This window comes from Somniosus microcephalus, chromosome 10, assembly GCF_052327205.1.
Source record: "Somniosus microcephalus isolate GS21.2 chromosome 10, FLI_Smic_1.0, whole genome shotgun sequence".
Classification (NCBI taxonomy): domain Eukaryota; kingdom Metazoa; phylum Chordata; class Chondrichthyes; order Squaliformes; family Somniosidae; genus Somniosus; species Somniosus microcephalus.
Genome location: NC_140996.1, coordinates 73,628,535 through 73,644,892, shown reverse-complemented (window position 1 = coordinate 73,644,892; position 16,358 = coordinate 73,628,535). Strand labels below are relative to the sequence as shown.

General features: G+C 45.6%; 1 protein-coding gene across 1 annotated transcript in view; it reads left to right on the top strand.

Annotated features, from left to right (window-relative positions):
- The window catches only part of LOC147111548 (uncharacterized), a 155,728-nt gene extending 139,589 nt beyond the window's left edge, over positions 1–16,139 (top strand). The window contains exons 7-8 of the mRNA XM_085998619.1: positions 11,447–11,480; positions 12,364–16,139. Of these exons, the coding sequence (XP_085854745.1) occupies positions 11,447–11,480; positions 12,364–12,513 (184 nt within the window). The 3' untranslated portion in view covers positions 12,514–16,139. The remainder of the gene's footprint in view (positions 1–11,446; positions 11,481–12,363) is intronic.
- Positions 16,140–16,358: the final 219 nt, after the last annotated feature.

Genomic DNA, 16,358 nt, shown 5'->3' with positions numbered 1-16,358 from the left:
TCTGGGGCCTTTTATAGCCCCGCTCTGCCGCTCGAGTTTCCCGCCGACGCTGTGAGGCCTTACCTGGTCTCTGGGGCCTTTTATAGCCCTGCTCTGCCACTCGAGATTCCCGCTGATGCTGTGAGGCCTTACCTGGTCTCTGGGGCCTTTTATAGCCCCGCTCTACCGCTCGAGTTTCCCGCCGACGCTGTGAGGCCTTACCTGGTGTCTGGGGCCTTTTATAGCCCCGCTCTGCCGCTCGAGTTTCCCGCCGATACTGTGAGGCCATACCTGGTCTCTGGGGCCTTTTATAGCCCCGCTCTACCGCTCGAGTTTCCCGCCGACGCTGTGAGGCCTTACCTGGTCTCTGGGGACTTTTATAGCCCCGCTCTGCCGCTCGAGTTTCCCGCCGATACTGTGAGGCCATACCTGGTCTCTGGGGCCTTTTATAGCCCCGCTCTGCCGCTTGAGTTTCCCGCCGACGCTGTGAGGCCTTACCTGGTCTCTGGGGACTTTTATAGCCCCGCTCTGCCGCACGAGATTCCCGCCGACGCTGTTCCCACTGCCTCGTGAGCATCTGTCTGGAGGGCAACCTGTCCCCCTGCAGAGACAGGACATCTCTCCTTCTTTCCACCTCTTCCATTAAGACCTCCAGTGCAGTATCTGACTACCTTGCTGCATGCTCTCTTGCATGTTTAGCCATTGCTCAAAGTATCAGAGCACAGCTTCATTTTTCAAAGGACTCCCACCACTTCTTGTAGCCACAATGCACCTCCCATTTAAGAAGTGCAGCCTGTCCTTAAGTAGTGCTAGCCACTCGCGATATTGGGCTCCCTGCTAATGCATGCAACCAAACAGCGCGGGTAGCATTGGCTGCACATACCATCATGAAAAGCAGCAGGCAGCATGAATTTACCACGCTGCCTGCACCACAATGAATGGACACAGGTTAGTTGCCTACCGCGATCACAACGCCTGTTTTCGGGGGTTAGACAATTTCTCCCCCTCTATCTTTTTATATACCACTGCTTACTTTGCACTTATGCCCTTTTGGGACTCTGTATTCCGCACACTCACAGACCTTTGTGTGAAGGAATCATTCCTGGGTTCTCTTTTAACTGGCTCAGTTTGAAGTCCAGGTGCCCTTGTTCTGGATTCCCCCACGAGAGGGAAGAATCACTCACTATCTACCTTGTGAATTCCTTTCGTCATTTTAAACACCGCGGTCAGAGCAGCCGAAATCCTCCCATCTCCAGGCAATAAAACCCACGTTTTAGTGCCTTATTACAGCTCAGTCTCTCCATCCCAGATATCATCCTGGTGAATCACTGCTGGACTTTTTCCAGTATATCATTCCCAGATGTGGTGCCCAAAATAAAGTACGATTGGGCTGACTCCACAGTCGGAGACTCCTGTTGTGCCATGCCATTCACAGGGAGCACCAGCCAGGACTCGGGGGCGGGCCGCCCCTTATATTTCATCCATTGACTTCAATGGATAGTTAAATTGGGCAGGGTGTAAAACTCTCTTGTGGTGAAACCTGAATCCCATTTGACTTTTTGATCATTTTTCTGCAACGGTGAGCTGGCTGTTAATAATTTGCATGCTTCGACTCTAAATCCCTTTGTTAATCCCCCCACCCCCATGCTTCCCCCATTTGGATTTTACTTGCATCTGCCATTTTCTGGCCTTGCCTAACCTGCTTTTCTGCCTGCATACGCACCCCACAGGAGAGAGCAATTGAGGGTAAACCAAACTCTGATGAGAGGAGTTGATGACTAGTGAGAGCAGCAGATAGCCTTTGTGATTTATTAGTGTTAAAAACTGATTTTTTAATACCAAGACTTGTTTCCTCATTAAATCCACATAATCCATATATTTGGGGCAGTGATGCAGTAAATGAATTAGCACAATGGAGAGCTAGGCAGATTCGGCAGATTCACCTTAATAGTCAAGATTATTCATTGAGATAAAAATTTATCAACGTTCATGTGACTTCATATCAAAGAGAAAATTCTGCATTATGATGAGCTGGATTTTAATGTACAGACGAGCTGGGAGCGAGGTTTGGGCGGGGAGGTGAGACGACGGGAAGGGGGCGATAGCTTGTGGGAAACCCGGAAGTAAATGCAGTGCATCTGTCAGTGGCTTTTTAACTCAGACACCTTATTATCATTTTACTTTCGGGTCTCCTGTCCAATTAGCGTCAGCGGGCACGATGATGACGTGCATGACACGATCTCAACTCCAGTATTTAAAGGGACACTTCAAACATGCAAGTTGAAGGAGTTTGGAGTTGTCATGGAGAGCCATAGACCTCTTGAAATGACGTTGAGACGGGCAAAGGCTGCGCCCTGCTTCTGTGACACCTCCATGGATGTGCTGCTGGGGGCTGTAAGGTCCCGGAGGGAGATACTGTTCCCTAGTGAGGGGAGGAAGAAGCCTGCAGCTGAGACAAAGAAGGCGTGGTTGGAGGTTGCCGAGGAGGACAGCAGCAGGTGTGTGATGCCACACTCCTGGATCCATTGCAGGTCGCGATTCAATGACTTCTGCCTTCTCAAGTCTACTGCAGCTCATCAATCCTCACACCAACTTACCTTGCAGGTACACCCATCCCTCTCTGTCTATGCACTTACTCACATCCCCATCTATCCATCCACCACTGACACTCACATTCATCCTTGTGCAATGTTATGCCTATCCCTCATAGCCACCTTCTACAAATGCTCTCCATCCATCGGGTGAACACATCCCATTACTCTCACTCATGCGCGGTATTTACAATGGAGAAGTCGGTGAGCAGCCTGCATGGGATATTTCCCATTAATATGTGGCCACGAGGGAACGTTGGCCATGAGGGGGATGGTGATGAAAGGGGACATGGAAGTGGGGACTTGACTCAAAGTGCTTCCACTTCTCACCCATTGATCCCCCATCAGTCAGTACCCCACATGCTTCCTCGTGTCCCGATGGCCGAGTCTTCCCTTACACAGGTGCAGGTGGAGCAGTCTTTGGCGAGGCCCTCATGGGCTCCAAAACCCAGAGGACATTGGCCAAGAACAACTCAACAGTCAGAACAGGGACCTGAGCAGCCTGCCTCTACCTCTGCTGAATCCACAAGGATTGCAGCACATAGGAGTGCTAGGGAAAGGAAGAGTAAAGATTGGGAGTTGCACAACAGTATGCACATGGGTGTGTTATATATTGTTATATTGCTAAGTTTCTGTTGTCTATTTGAACCACATAAATATTATTCTTTTGCAACACTTTCCCATCTTGCCCTTTCTTGGCTGCTGGTTAGCAAGTGGCCTTTTCAGTTGTGTGATGGTGAATGGGAAGACGTGAATTTATGCCGAGCAATGAAAGGGTGGCTGTGAAAGGGATGCTTGGATGTTTGCAGGGCTGCTTTGTGTATGTGGCATTGGAGGGGGGAGGTGGGGGGCAAAAGTGGCTTTTGCATGTGGTTGTTAGATGGGTGCACTGGTGGAACCTAAGTGAACCTCGCAATAATGAGGGCATCCTGGGCAGCAATATACAATGCTGGTGATGCATTGCCCACATCACCTTCTGCCTCTTCGGAATCATCTGAAGAGGCTCTGTGCTGTGAGCCTTGTTCCTCCTGCAGTTCTAAACCTCGCTTTCGTGCAATGTTGTGCAGCGCAGTAAACCATGACTATTAGAGTCAGAGTTATACAGCACAGAAAGAGGCCCTTCAGCCCATCGTGTCCGCGCCGGACAATGAGTCCTGTCTATTCTAATCCCATTTTCAAGCACTTGGTCTGTAGCCTTGTATGCTATGGCGTTTCAAGTGCTCATCTAAATGCTTCTTGAATGTTGTGAGGGTTCCTGCCTCTACCACCCTTTCAGGCAGTGAGTTCCAGATTCCAACCACCCTCTGGGTGAAAAAGTTTTTCCTCAAATCCCCTCTAAACCTCCTACCCCTTACCTTGAAACTATGCCCCCTGGTTATTGACCGCTCTACTAAGGGGAAAAGTTCCTTTCTATCTACCCTATCTATGCCCCTCATAATTTTGTACACCTCAATCAGGAACCCCCTCAGCCTTCTCTGCTCTAAGGAAAACAACCCCAGCCTGCCCAGTTTCTCTTCATAGCTGAAGCACTCCATCCTAGTTAACATCCTGGTGAATCTCCTCTGCACCCTCTCCAATGCAATCACATCCTTCCTATAGTGTGGCGACCAGAACTGCACACAGTACTCCAGCTGTGGCCTAACTAGCGTTTTGTACAGCTCCATCATAATCTCCCTGCTCTTATATTCTATGCCTCAGCTAATGAAGGCAAGTATCCCATTGCCTTTTTAACCACCTTATCTACCTGTCCTGCTGCCTTCAGGGATCTATGTACATGCACACCAAGGTCCCTCTGATCCTCTGTCCTTCTTAGGGTCCTACCATTCATTGTATATTCCCTTGCCTTGTTAGTCTTCCCAAAATGCATCACCTCACACTTTTCGGGGTTAAATTCCATTTGCCACTGTTCTGCCCATCTGACCAACCCGTCTATATCGTCCTGTAGCCTGAGGCTTCCCTCCTCACTACTTACCACTCCACCAATTTTCGTGTCATCTGCGAATTTACTGATCATACCTCCTACATTCATATCTAAATCATTAATGTACATTACAGACAGCAAAGGACTCAGCACCGATCCCTGCAGTACACCACTGGACACAGGCTTCCAGTCACAAAAGCAACCTTCGACCATCACCCTCTGCCTCCTGCCACTAAGCCAATTTTGGATCCAAGGTGCCAAATTGCCCTGGATCCCATGGGCTCTTACCTTCTTGACCAGCCTCCCACGTGGAACATTGTCAAAAGCCTTACTGAAGTCCATGTAGACTACATCAACTGCAGTACCCTCATCCACACACCTAGTCACCCCCTCGAAAAATTCAATCAAATTGGTTAGACATGATCTGCCCCTGACAAAGCCATGCTGACTATCCTTGATTAATCCTTGCCTCTCCAAATGGAGACTAATTCTGTTCCTCAGAATTTTTTCCAATAATTTCCCTACCACCGATGTTAGGCTCACTGGCCTGTAATTCCCTGGTTTACCTCTATACACTTCTTGAATAATGGTACTACGTTAGCTGTTCTCCAGTCCTCTGGCACCTTCCCTGTGGCCAGAGAGGTTCTGAAAATATGTGTCAGAGCCCCTGCAATCTCCTCCCTTGCCTCACACAGCAGCCTGGGATACATCTCGTCAGGGCCTGGGGATTTATCCACTTTTAAGCCCACTAAAACTGCTAGTACCTCCTCCCTCTCAATACTAATTTGTTCAAGTATATCACAATCCCCCTGCCTGATTTCTATGCCTACATCGTCCTTCTCCATAGTGAACACAGATGCAAAATATTCATTTAAAACCTCTCCTGCATCTTCCGGCTCTACACACCAATTGCCACGTTGGTCCCTAATGGGCCCTACTCTTTCCCTGGTTATCCTCTTGCCCTTAATATACTTATAAAACACCTTGGGATTTTCCTTTATTTTGCCCGCCAGTGTTTTTTCCTGCCATCTCTTCGCTCTCCTAATTTAATTTTTAAGTACCCCCCTGCACTTTCTATACTCATCTATGGCTTCCACTGTTTTTAGTCCTTTGTATCTGCCAAAAGCCTCCTTTTTTTCCCTAATCCATTCTTATATATCCCTTGACATCCAGGGTTCCCTGGGCTTGTTGGTCCCACCCTTGACCTTTACGGGAACATGTTGGCGTTGTACCCTCGCTATTTCCTTTCTGAAAAACTCCCACTGCTCTGATGTGGATTTTCCTACAAGTAGCTGACCCCAGTCCACTTTGGCCAGATCCTGCCTTATCATATTAAAATTATATTCTGAAGACCCTGGCTGCTGCGTACTGATGGGCACCTCCAGATCTGTCCAAGCACCTGAAGCACACCTGAAGCATGCTGATGGCTTGTTCCATGACACATCTAGTGGTCATATGGCATTCAGTGCATCACTCCTGGGCCTAATTCCTCATGTTTCTGAGAGGTGTCATCAGCCACATTTTAAGTCTCCGAGCAGCCAGCCGGTAACTCTGCTTCCAGGTATGAAGAGATCAGGGAGGGTGGACTGCCACAAGACGAAAGCATCATGGCAGCTGCCTGGAAATCTTGCACACCAGCTGCACATCGATGGAGTGGAAGCCCTTGTGGTTGATGAACAACAACAGCAACTTATATTTATATAACGCTATTAACGTAACATAACATCCCAAGGTGCTTCACAGGAGCTTTATCAAAAAAAAACTGACATCGAGCCATTATAAGGAGATGTATGGGCAGATGACCAAAAGCTTGGTTGAAGAGGTAGGTTTTAAGGTGCATCTTAAAGGAGGAAAGAGAAGTGGCAAGGCAGAGAGATTTAGAGAGGGAATTCCAGAGCTTAAGACCTTGGTAACTGAAGACACGGCCGCCAACGATGGAGCAATTCAAATTGGGGATGTTGAAAATGCCAGAATAGGCGAAGCGCAGAGGTCTAGGGGATTATAGGGTTGGAGGAGATTACAGAGATAAGGAGGGGTGAGGCCATGGAAGGATTTGAAAACAAGGATGAGAATTTTAAAATCAAGCTCTTGCTTAACTGGGAGCCAATGGAGGTCAGCAAGTTCAGGGGAGATGGGTGAGCAGGACTTGGTGCGAGTTAGCACACGAGTGGCAGAGTTTTGGATGACTTCAGGTTTATGGAGGGTAGAACTAGGGAGGCCGGCCAGGAATGCATTGGAATAGTCAAGTCTAGAGGTGATAAAGGCATGGATGAGGATTTCGGCAGCAGCTAAGTTGAGATAAGGGTGGAGACAGGCGATATTACATCGGTGGAAATGGGTGGTCTTAGTGATAGAATTGATATGAGGTAGGATGCTCAATTCTTGATCAAATATGACACCAAGGTTGTGAACAGACTTAACAACAGAAAACGCTGGAAAAACTCAGCAGGCCAGGCAACATCCGTGGAGAGAGAAACAGAGTCAACGTTTTGGGTCGAAACCCTTCGTCAGGACTGAGAAAAAAAGGCAGGAAATGAAAAGATTAAAAGGCAGTTTGGGGGCTGGGAAATGGGGGAGGGGATGAAAGGAGAGACATTAAGAGATATTCAAGGGGAGACGAGATAGTAATAGGACAGGTAAAGAAACAAACAATGGCTCTAGTTGTAAACAGACTTGTTCAGCCTTAGACAGTTGCCGGGGAGAGAGATTGAATCAGTGGAAAGGGAATGGAGTTTGTGGCGTGAACCGAAGACAATGGCTTTGGTCTTCCCGATATTTAATTGGATGAAATTTCTACTCATCCAGTGTTGGATGTCGGACAAGCAGTCTGAAAGTTTAGAGACAGTGGAGGGTTCGAGAGAAGTGGAGGAGAGATAGAGCTGGATATCATCAGCATACATGCGAAAACTCATGTTGTGTCGTTGGGTGATGTCACTGAGGGGCAGCATGTAGATAAGAAATATGAGAAATAGATGAATACTCCTGGGTGATCTGGGGGTCCCTTCATTGCCATGTACGTGCAGTCGATGATGCCCTGCACCTGTAGGAAACCAGCCAGAGCCGCAAACCCAAGCGCCCGCTCGTTCTGACTGGCGTTATCGTAGGGAAAGTTAACATAATTGGCGGCCCTGGCAAAGAAGCCGTCAGTCACAAATTATGCATTTGTGGGCAGCCGACTGTGAGATCCTGCAAATGTCTCCAGCAGATCCCTGGAAGGATCCAGGAGCATTCGTAATAAGGTGGATGAATTGGCTGCGCAAATAGAGGTAAACGAATATGATTTGGTTGGGATTACGGAAATGTGGCTCAAGGATGGCCAAGGCTGGGAACTCAACATCCAGGGGTATTCGATATTCAGGAAAGATAGGCAAAAAGGAAAGGGAGGTGGGGTAGCATTACTAGTTAAAGAAGGGATTAACACAATTGTAAGGAAGGATATTAGCTCTGATGATGTGGAATCTGTATGGGTAGAATTGAGAAATACCAAGGGGCAGAAAACGTTAGTGGGAGTGGTATATAGACCTCCAAACAGTAAGGCAGAGGTTGGGGATGGCATTAAAAGGGAAATTAAAGAAGCGTGCAATAAGGGCACAGCAGTCATCATGGGTGACTTTAATCTACATATAGATTGGACTAGCCAAATTAGTAACAATACTGTGGAGGAGGAATTCCTGGAGTGTTTACGGGATGGTTTCCTGGACCAATATGTCGAGGAACCAACCAGAGATCAGGCCATCTTAGACTGGGTATTATGTAACGAGAAAGGATTAATTAGCAACCTTGTTGTACGAGGCCCCTTGGGTCGGAGCGATCATAATATGATCGAATTCTTCATTAAGATGGAGAATGAAGTAGTTGACTCAGAGACTAGGGTCCTCAATTTAAATAAAGGAAACTATGATGGTCTGAGGTGCGAGTTGGGTAGGATTGATTGGGGAATGTCACTCAAAGGGTTGACGGTGGATAGGCAATGGCAAACATTCAAAGACCGCATGGATGAACTACAGAATTTGTTCATCCCAGTTTGGCATAAAAATAAAACAAAAAAGGTGACTCAACAATGGCTAACAAGGGAAATTAGGGATAGCATAAGATCCAAGGAGAGGACATATAAATTGGCCAGAAAAAGCAATAATCCTGAGGATTGGGAGCAGTTTAGGATTCAACAAAGGAGGACAAAGGGATTAATTAAGAAGGGGAAAATAGAATATGAGAGTAAGCTTGCCAGGGAACATAAAAACTGACTGTAAAAGCTTTTATAGATATGTGAAGAGAAAAAGATTGGTGAAGTCAAGCGTAGGTCCCTTGCAGTCAGAATCAGGGGAATTTATAATGGAGAACAAAGAAATGGCAGACGAACTAAATATATATTTTGGTTCTGTCTTCACAAAGGAGGACACAAATAACCTCCCAGAGATGCCGGGGAACATAGGGTCTGATGAAAGGGTGGAACTGAAAGAAATCAGTATTTGTAGGGAAATGGTGTTAGGTAAATTGGTGGGACTGAAGGCCGATAAATCCCCAGGGCCTGATAATCTACATCCTAGGGTACTTAAGGAAGTGGCCCTAGAAATAGTAGATGCATCGCTGATCATCTTCCAACATTCAATGGAATCTGGAACAGTACCCATGGATTGGAGGGTAGCTAATGTTACCCCACTATTCAAAAATGGTGGTAGAGAGAAAACGGGGCATTACAGACTGGTAAGCCTGACATCGGTAATGGGGAAATTGCTAGAGTCCATTATAAAAGATGTAATAGCAGAGCACTTGGAAAACAGTGACAGGATCGGACAAAGTCAGCATGGATTCACAAAAGGTAAATCGTGCTTGACTAATCTACTGGAATTTTTTGAGGATGTAACTGTTATAATAGATAAGGGTGAACCAGTGGATGTGGTGTATCTGGACTTTCAGAAGGCCTTCGATAAGGTCCCGCATAAGAGATTAGCATGTAAAGTTAAGGCACATGGGATTGGGGGCAAGGTATTGACTTGGATAGAGATCTGGTTGGCAGACAGAAAGCAAAGAGTTGGAATAAACAGGTCTTTTTCCGAATGGCAGGTAGTGACTAGTGGGGTACCGCAGGGATCGGTCCTTGGACCCCAGCTATTCACAATATATATAAATGATCTGGACAAGGGAACTAGATGTAATATCTCCAAATTTGCAGACGACACAAAGCTGGGTGGGCGTGTGTGCTGTGAGGAGGATGTCAAGAAACTCCAGGATGATTTGGACATGTTGGGTGATTGGGCAGAAACATGGCAGATGCAATATAATGTGGATAAATGTGAGGTTATCCACTTTGGCGGCAAAAACATGAAGGCAGATTATTACCTAAATGGCAATAGATTGGCAGAAGGGGAAGTGCAACGAGACCTGGGTGTCCTTGTGCACCAGTCGCTGAAGGTAAGCATGCAGGTGCAGCAGGCAGTTAAGAAGGCAAATGGTATGTTGGCCTTCGTAGCGAAAGGGTTTGAGTACAGGAACAAGGATGTCTTGCTGCAGTTGTACAAGGCCTTGGTGAGACCACATCTTGAGTATTGTGTGCAGTTTTGGTCACCTTATCTGAGGAAGGATGTTCTTGCCATGGAAGGAGTTCAGCGAAGATTCACCAGGCTGATACCTGGGATGGCAGGAATGACGTATGAAGAGAGATTGGGTCGATTGGACTTGTACTCGCTGGAGTTTAGAAGAATGAGAGGTGATCTCATTGAAACATAAAATTCTGACAGGACTGGACAGATTAGATGCAGGAAGGATGTTCCCGATGGTCGGGGAGTCCAGAACCAGGGGACACAGTCTAAGGATTAATGGTACGCCATTTAGGACAGAAATGAGGAGGAATTTCTTCACCCAGAGAGTGGTGAACCTGTGGAACTCTACCACAGAAGGTGGTGGAGGCCAATTCATTAAATATATTCAAGAAGGAGTTGGATATATTTCTTAAGGCTAAAGGGATCAAGGGGTATGGGGAGAAAGCAGGGACAGGGTACTGAATTTGGATGATCAGCCATGATCTCATTCAATGGCGGAGCAGGCTCGAGTGGCCGAATGGCCTACTCCTGCTCCTATCTTCTATGTTTCTATGTTTCTATGTTTCAGAGGCAAAAACGTTGAGGGCGGTGGTGACTTTGACAGCCACTGGCAAAATGTGGCCACCAGGTCCAGTTGGAAACAGGTCTTGTTCCAGTAGGCTGCAAATGTCTGCCACCAGCTGATGCGACACCCTGAGCCTCCTGAGACACTGGTGTTCAGACATGTCGAGGAAGCTGATCCTCTGCCTGTAGACCATGTATGCTGGGTATGGCCTCCTGTGAGCTGCAATTCTTTGCTGATCCCCTCACCTGTGCAGCAACAGATATGTGAGCAGTAGGCTGCTGGTCATCTGTGGTCCAATCCAACACAGCGTATGCGGCACCCTTACAATTACTGCTGATCTGATAGATCAGAGCCCCAAAGTGCAGATCAGACCTCTGGACTTCCAAAGTGTGTAAAGTAACCTCTCAGCGCAAGTACTGTGAACAAACCCTTTCACACAAGCAAGTAAGAAAGCAGCTGTTAGTACTGAGTACTTATTGGCTTCAACCCCCTCAATTGCACTGTGAACTCGCCTTGCTTTCACTGGCAAGTTACAGGAAGCCTGGGAAACCCATGGAGCCAAAGTTAACGTGCAAAACCCATGTCAATATTGCTCTAATTGAGCAATTAACATATTTCCCGAGGGGGTTGAGTGCACGCAGCTTAACACGCTTGAGTGAAATGCAGAAGTCGACGGGTTGGAGCCGGTTTCCTAACACACTTGCATTTTTGCCAGATTTAACCCCCCACCCACACCCAACCCCATGCACTCCTCCAGGTTAAAATTCCCCCTGATAAGTCATAAGTTGTGATAAGTTTGAAATCATATTGCTGATAAAATATATTGAAGTATTGAAACATTGTATTTCAGGCATAGAAGGAAGCAACTGGTTGTTATTCCCCAGGTGAGAACTAATTTCTCTTTATTCATAGGTATTTTGATGGTTATTTTTGTTGCAGAAATCAAGCCTGAGCTATTTTAACTCCTGGGGTTCGTTAACAAGCTCTCGGTCCACTTCCTGTCTGGAATGTGGGAAGTGGCTGCTGGCCAGCAGAAAATTCGGCAGCCCATGGCTGGCATGTAGGAAGGGGTTCTGAAAGGGTCTCGTGGGAAGGAAAGTGGGGAGTCTGGGGCAGGGGAGGCCCATAGTTTCCTAATGGGGCCTGGAGAAGCACTCCTGCACCTCAAGGTCCCACAAAAAAAAGTGAAAGACTTACCTTTCAGAGCCTCTTCAGATCCCAATATTCTTCAAACCTGGTTCAACCTGGCGCAGGAAAGCCAAAGCTGCTTCCTCAGTCAGTCCAAAGTTAAACTTGCAGTCGGGGCCGGACGACGTCATCGGATCCCGATCTGCATATTTAACGAAGAACCCCGCCAGCTTTGGGGCGGTTTAGCTGCCTTTCCAGAAGCTTGTGTAAAAATTGTGATCGAGGGGATCTGAGCAGTCCGAGGGCAGGTAAGTAACCTGAATGAGTTTAACTGCACACTCGCCTGATTTCTGCTGGTAGGGGGTGGAGGGCTATGATTAAAATTGGACTGAATGATTGAAAAGAAAATCTAATTATTGTAACAGTTTGGTTCAGTTATGTTCATATTTGCTAAAGATGTCAGAAATATATTTCTCTTTGAATTATTGAAGTTAAAATATATTATATTAGTAGACAAATTGGATATCAATGGCCCTGTCAGTGAAGTAGTACTGAATCTATAAGGGGTATAATTGTAAACTTACTATTAGAAATACCTGCTGGAAGGGTTGAAATGAGTTTATAATTTATATTTTTCAGCAATATTCGATTCAAAACATTGGATACCAGACTACCAGAGATGGTGTTTGCTGCATTAAGACACAACAGGATCCTAGAGATGGTGCCAGCTATGTTAATACTCAACAGATTTCCCTCCAAAAAACTGACCCTACAAATGCAACCCAGTAGTCTGTGGGCGATGTTGATCGTACCTGTGTATTCAATGCTTCTAAACAAGATGGTGATGCATCAGAAGATTCCAAACAGAATGTTAAATGTCTCAAGCTTGATACAAATGATCAGGGTCTATAGTTTAAAGCAACACCAATAATGCAGTTGATTCCATTTCTTCAGCCATGAAAGGTCTATACCCCAGTTTGTTAGTTTGTATTTCAGTCCCAAGGTTAAGGTAAGGCACTTTCCCACGGAAAGGGAAGCAAATTCATAGGGAAACTCACCCTGAGCCACTCTTACACAACTACGAATAGCTAGTTTCAGAGTGACATTGATATTATGAGGCCTGGGAGAATGTGACCCTGTCAGTCTGGAATGGCTTGTGGCTTGGGACACCAAAGGAACCAGGGGAATACCTTTTTTTTTACTGTTATTTTATTTAGGTTTTTTTTCTCCATGGAGTCTCCCAAAGTCAGGCAGGGGGATTGGGTTATTCTGTGAACTACTCTATGTCAGCAGCAAATGCCATTCCGTAATTGCCCCTTGGGAGACTTCCCTCTAGCTTGGCTTAACTTGTAGCTTAGATGGGTTTTACATCAAATGAAAACTGAAGATATATTTCTGTGCTGAAACCAGTATTATATATTTGATAGCTTAATTTGAGAGATATTGTTGATAGTTTCAAATTTATTTTTATACTTTGGGAGAATATCAGCATTTTTGTATTAAAATGCATTGTTAATATACTATAAAGCATGAACTTGGTGTTTGATGATGGTAACAGTACTCAACCACCAAACTGCTGTGCGATAGCAAAATACTGCAGATGCTGGAAATCCAAAATAACAACAGAAAATGCTGGAAAAACTCAGCAGGCCAGGCAACATCCATGGAGAGAAATTAGAGTCAGCGTTTCGGGTCAAAACCCTTTATCAAGACCAAACTGCTGTGTTTTAGTGGGAAATACCCCTGGAGCAAAGGTCACAAGGTAGGTGCAGATGAAGACGGTCAACAGGTCCATCTTAGTTCACCCACTCAGAAAGTCTTGTTTCTTAAATGATTTTGCCTCCAGAACCCACTTCAAAACCCATTCCAAGTGTTGGTCACACTCTGTGTGAAGAAGGACTTCCAGATATCGGTCCTCAATTTACCTTTAACTAGTGTGAGCTTGGGTCCTACGTCCAATTTAATCTAAAGAGATATTCTGGATTTACTTTTCCACTCCCTTAATTATTTCATACACATCTATAAGATCACCTCCTCCTTTCCAAGCTGAAAAGCCCAATGTTCCAGCCTTTCTTCATAACTCACATCTTTGACACTAGGGATCTCTTCATTTCCTCCAGCACTTGAATGATTCTTTTGTTTCTCAGTGAGCGGAACAGGGCACAGCACTCAAGATATAGTCTGATCAGAGCACTGCACAGTTTTATCACAACTTCCTTTGACTAATAATCTAATGTTCTGGCTATGTTCCACATTCTATAGACTCATCACAACATGCTTATCTTCAAGTTCAAAGCATAGAATCTACCAGCCCTGCATTGGATGTAGGAAAAAGTCTAGACTGCTGTAGAGACAAAGCAAACCCTTCAGTAATATACTTTATTCATCATAAATAATTAAATATCTATCACAACTATGTGAGCTTGGACGTAAGGGGGAATGGCGTGAGAAGGAAGTGTCCCCATACCTCATTTTTTGGGCCTGGATTATGTCCCCATCACTAAATCCCAGAACTAACCTGGATGTCCTCCTACCTTGCCCAACTCTTCATATCTGGTTGCACCTGTATGCAAGTTCTCAAAGACATCACAGTCTGTTCTATGCAGTTTTGCTGTTTTGACAGATATTATGTGGGCCTTTTGTTAGAACAATAATAGTGGTGCTTTTCTTAGATTTTGGTTGCCACGTTGCTGGAGCAGAATGGGGAAATGTGTTTTCTACATAACTGTGCCCAACACTTGGAATGCCTGATGCCAAACATGGAAAGCTATTCCATCCCCCAGTACAAACAAGGGAACAAACCTGCAAATACCAGAAATCTGAAATAAAATCAGAAAATTCTGGGAATACAAAGCAAGTCATTTGAAAAGAAGGACAGGTAAAGACCAGCTGATCCAGACAGTCAGTCTGTCTGATACGGTCACAGTGTAACTTCTGAACACCATCATCATATGGAATCCATACCCCATATCTAATCTTTTTATTATTTTAAAGACATCGATCAAATCTAGGAGACTATTCTTTTCTAGAATAAAATATCCCAGCTCTTAGTGGTAACTAAGGACCTTGAAACTAGGAGGGGAATTTTAACCCCCCAAAAATAGGTGGGTCTGGGTCGGGTGGGATGCAAAAATTAAAAAAATCTCAAACCTGATCCCAACCCACCTCGAACCCACCAACTTGCAGTTTTAACGGAGGCGGGACGAGGGCGGGCAACCAAGCCACACCCAGGAAGCAGGTTGCCCATTTAAATATTTTATGGAGACTGTTGCCTCAGATTTTATCTATCTTCCAGGTTTAACCCTGGCTGGCTGGGTTTCCCGGGCCTCAGGAAACCCGGCAGCTAAAGGGAGACAAGGACTGCTGCGTGAAAGAGGTAAGAGCCTTTCCAGCACTACTGAACCAGGAGGAGCAGGAGCACTCCCTCCCAGCCGCCCAAGATAACCTGCTTCCCTCCCCATGTTCGGACCCAGCCTTACACGCATGGACTTCCACCCCATGATCGGTCCCCCCCATGATCACCGACCGCCTCTGCGATCTCCGACCTCCCCCATAATTGGACACCCCTGCGATCCCTGACCCCACCCGACCTCACATCTGTGCCGCCGACCTGTCTCCACTCCCCGCAATCATCCCTCCGATCCTACAAGACACTCTGTACCACACCCTGCGATCTCGACCCGCGCAGCAGAAAACCTACCTCCTCCTGGGCTACGGCCTCTTCTGGAGCGTTACCCGCCTGACAAGGAGCCAAACCTGTCAATCAGGCTGACTTCCAGGTGGGGATCCTGTTGAAAATAAATTTAGCATACTGTGGAGTTAATTCTGCAGCATTCGGGGAACTCCTCCCCCGCACTTGGAAATCCCGCCCCAGTAAAGATCAGTAGAGAGAAAAGACAAGCTAACATTTCAGGAGTGACCTGTCATCAGAATGGGTTTGTCAGTTTTGATGATGGATCTACACTAAAACATTTACCTGCTTTTTCTTCTTACAAAACAGCTGTGCATTTCCAATGTTTTGTTTTTCTAATCCATTCGCCAATGTTGACATCCGTCAACTTGATAAATACAAAACTTATCAAGATGTATTTAAAAAGGTAACAGATCTTAAATTGCAGATTAAAGACTGAAAATGACACTGCAATATTTTTGCAATAATTGCTAATGCATTCTTACTAAGTTCCTCTGTCACCTATTTTAAATGCTGTTTATAACAAACTGTTAGCATCTCCATTAAAATAGCGTACAGGAATATATGAGTGCATTGTGTTTGTATGATAATACCACACAACATTAATTTTCCAGGCTTCAATATCATTGAAGCAATGTGTTAATTGCAGTGTGGAATGATACTTGCTAGGTTTTTGTGTCCGCTCTTAGTCAAAACAATGGAAAATATATCTCTTCTGTCCAAATATGCATTGAGAGTCCAATTATTGAGGTGAACTCTCTGGGCTTTAATGTGCTTGTGTATTAAAGGTGCAGATGTAGGAATCTACGGATTCCTATCTAAATCACTGAGGTCGAGTCAGTTCAGTAAATTAACCGAATTTAATTAAACTGATGAACAAAACAAAATATGCAGGAGAAATCACAAACAGGTCTGCACAGTAGCTAGTTCCACGAGGACTGAA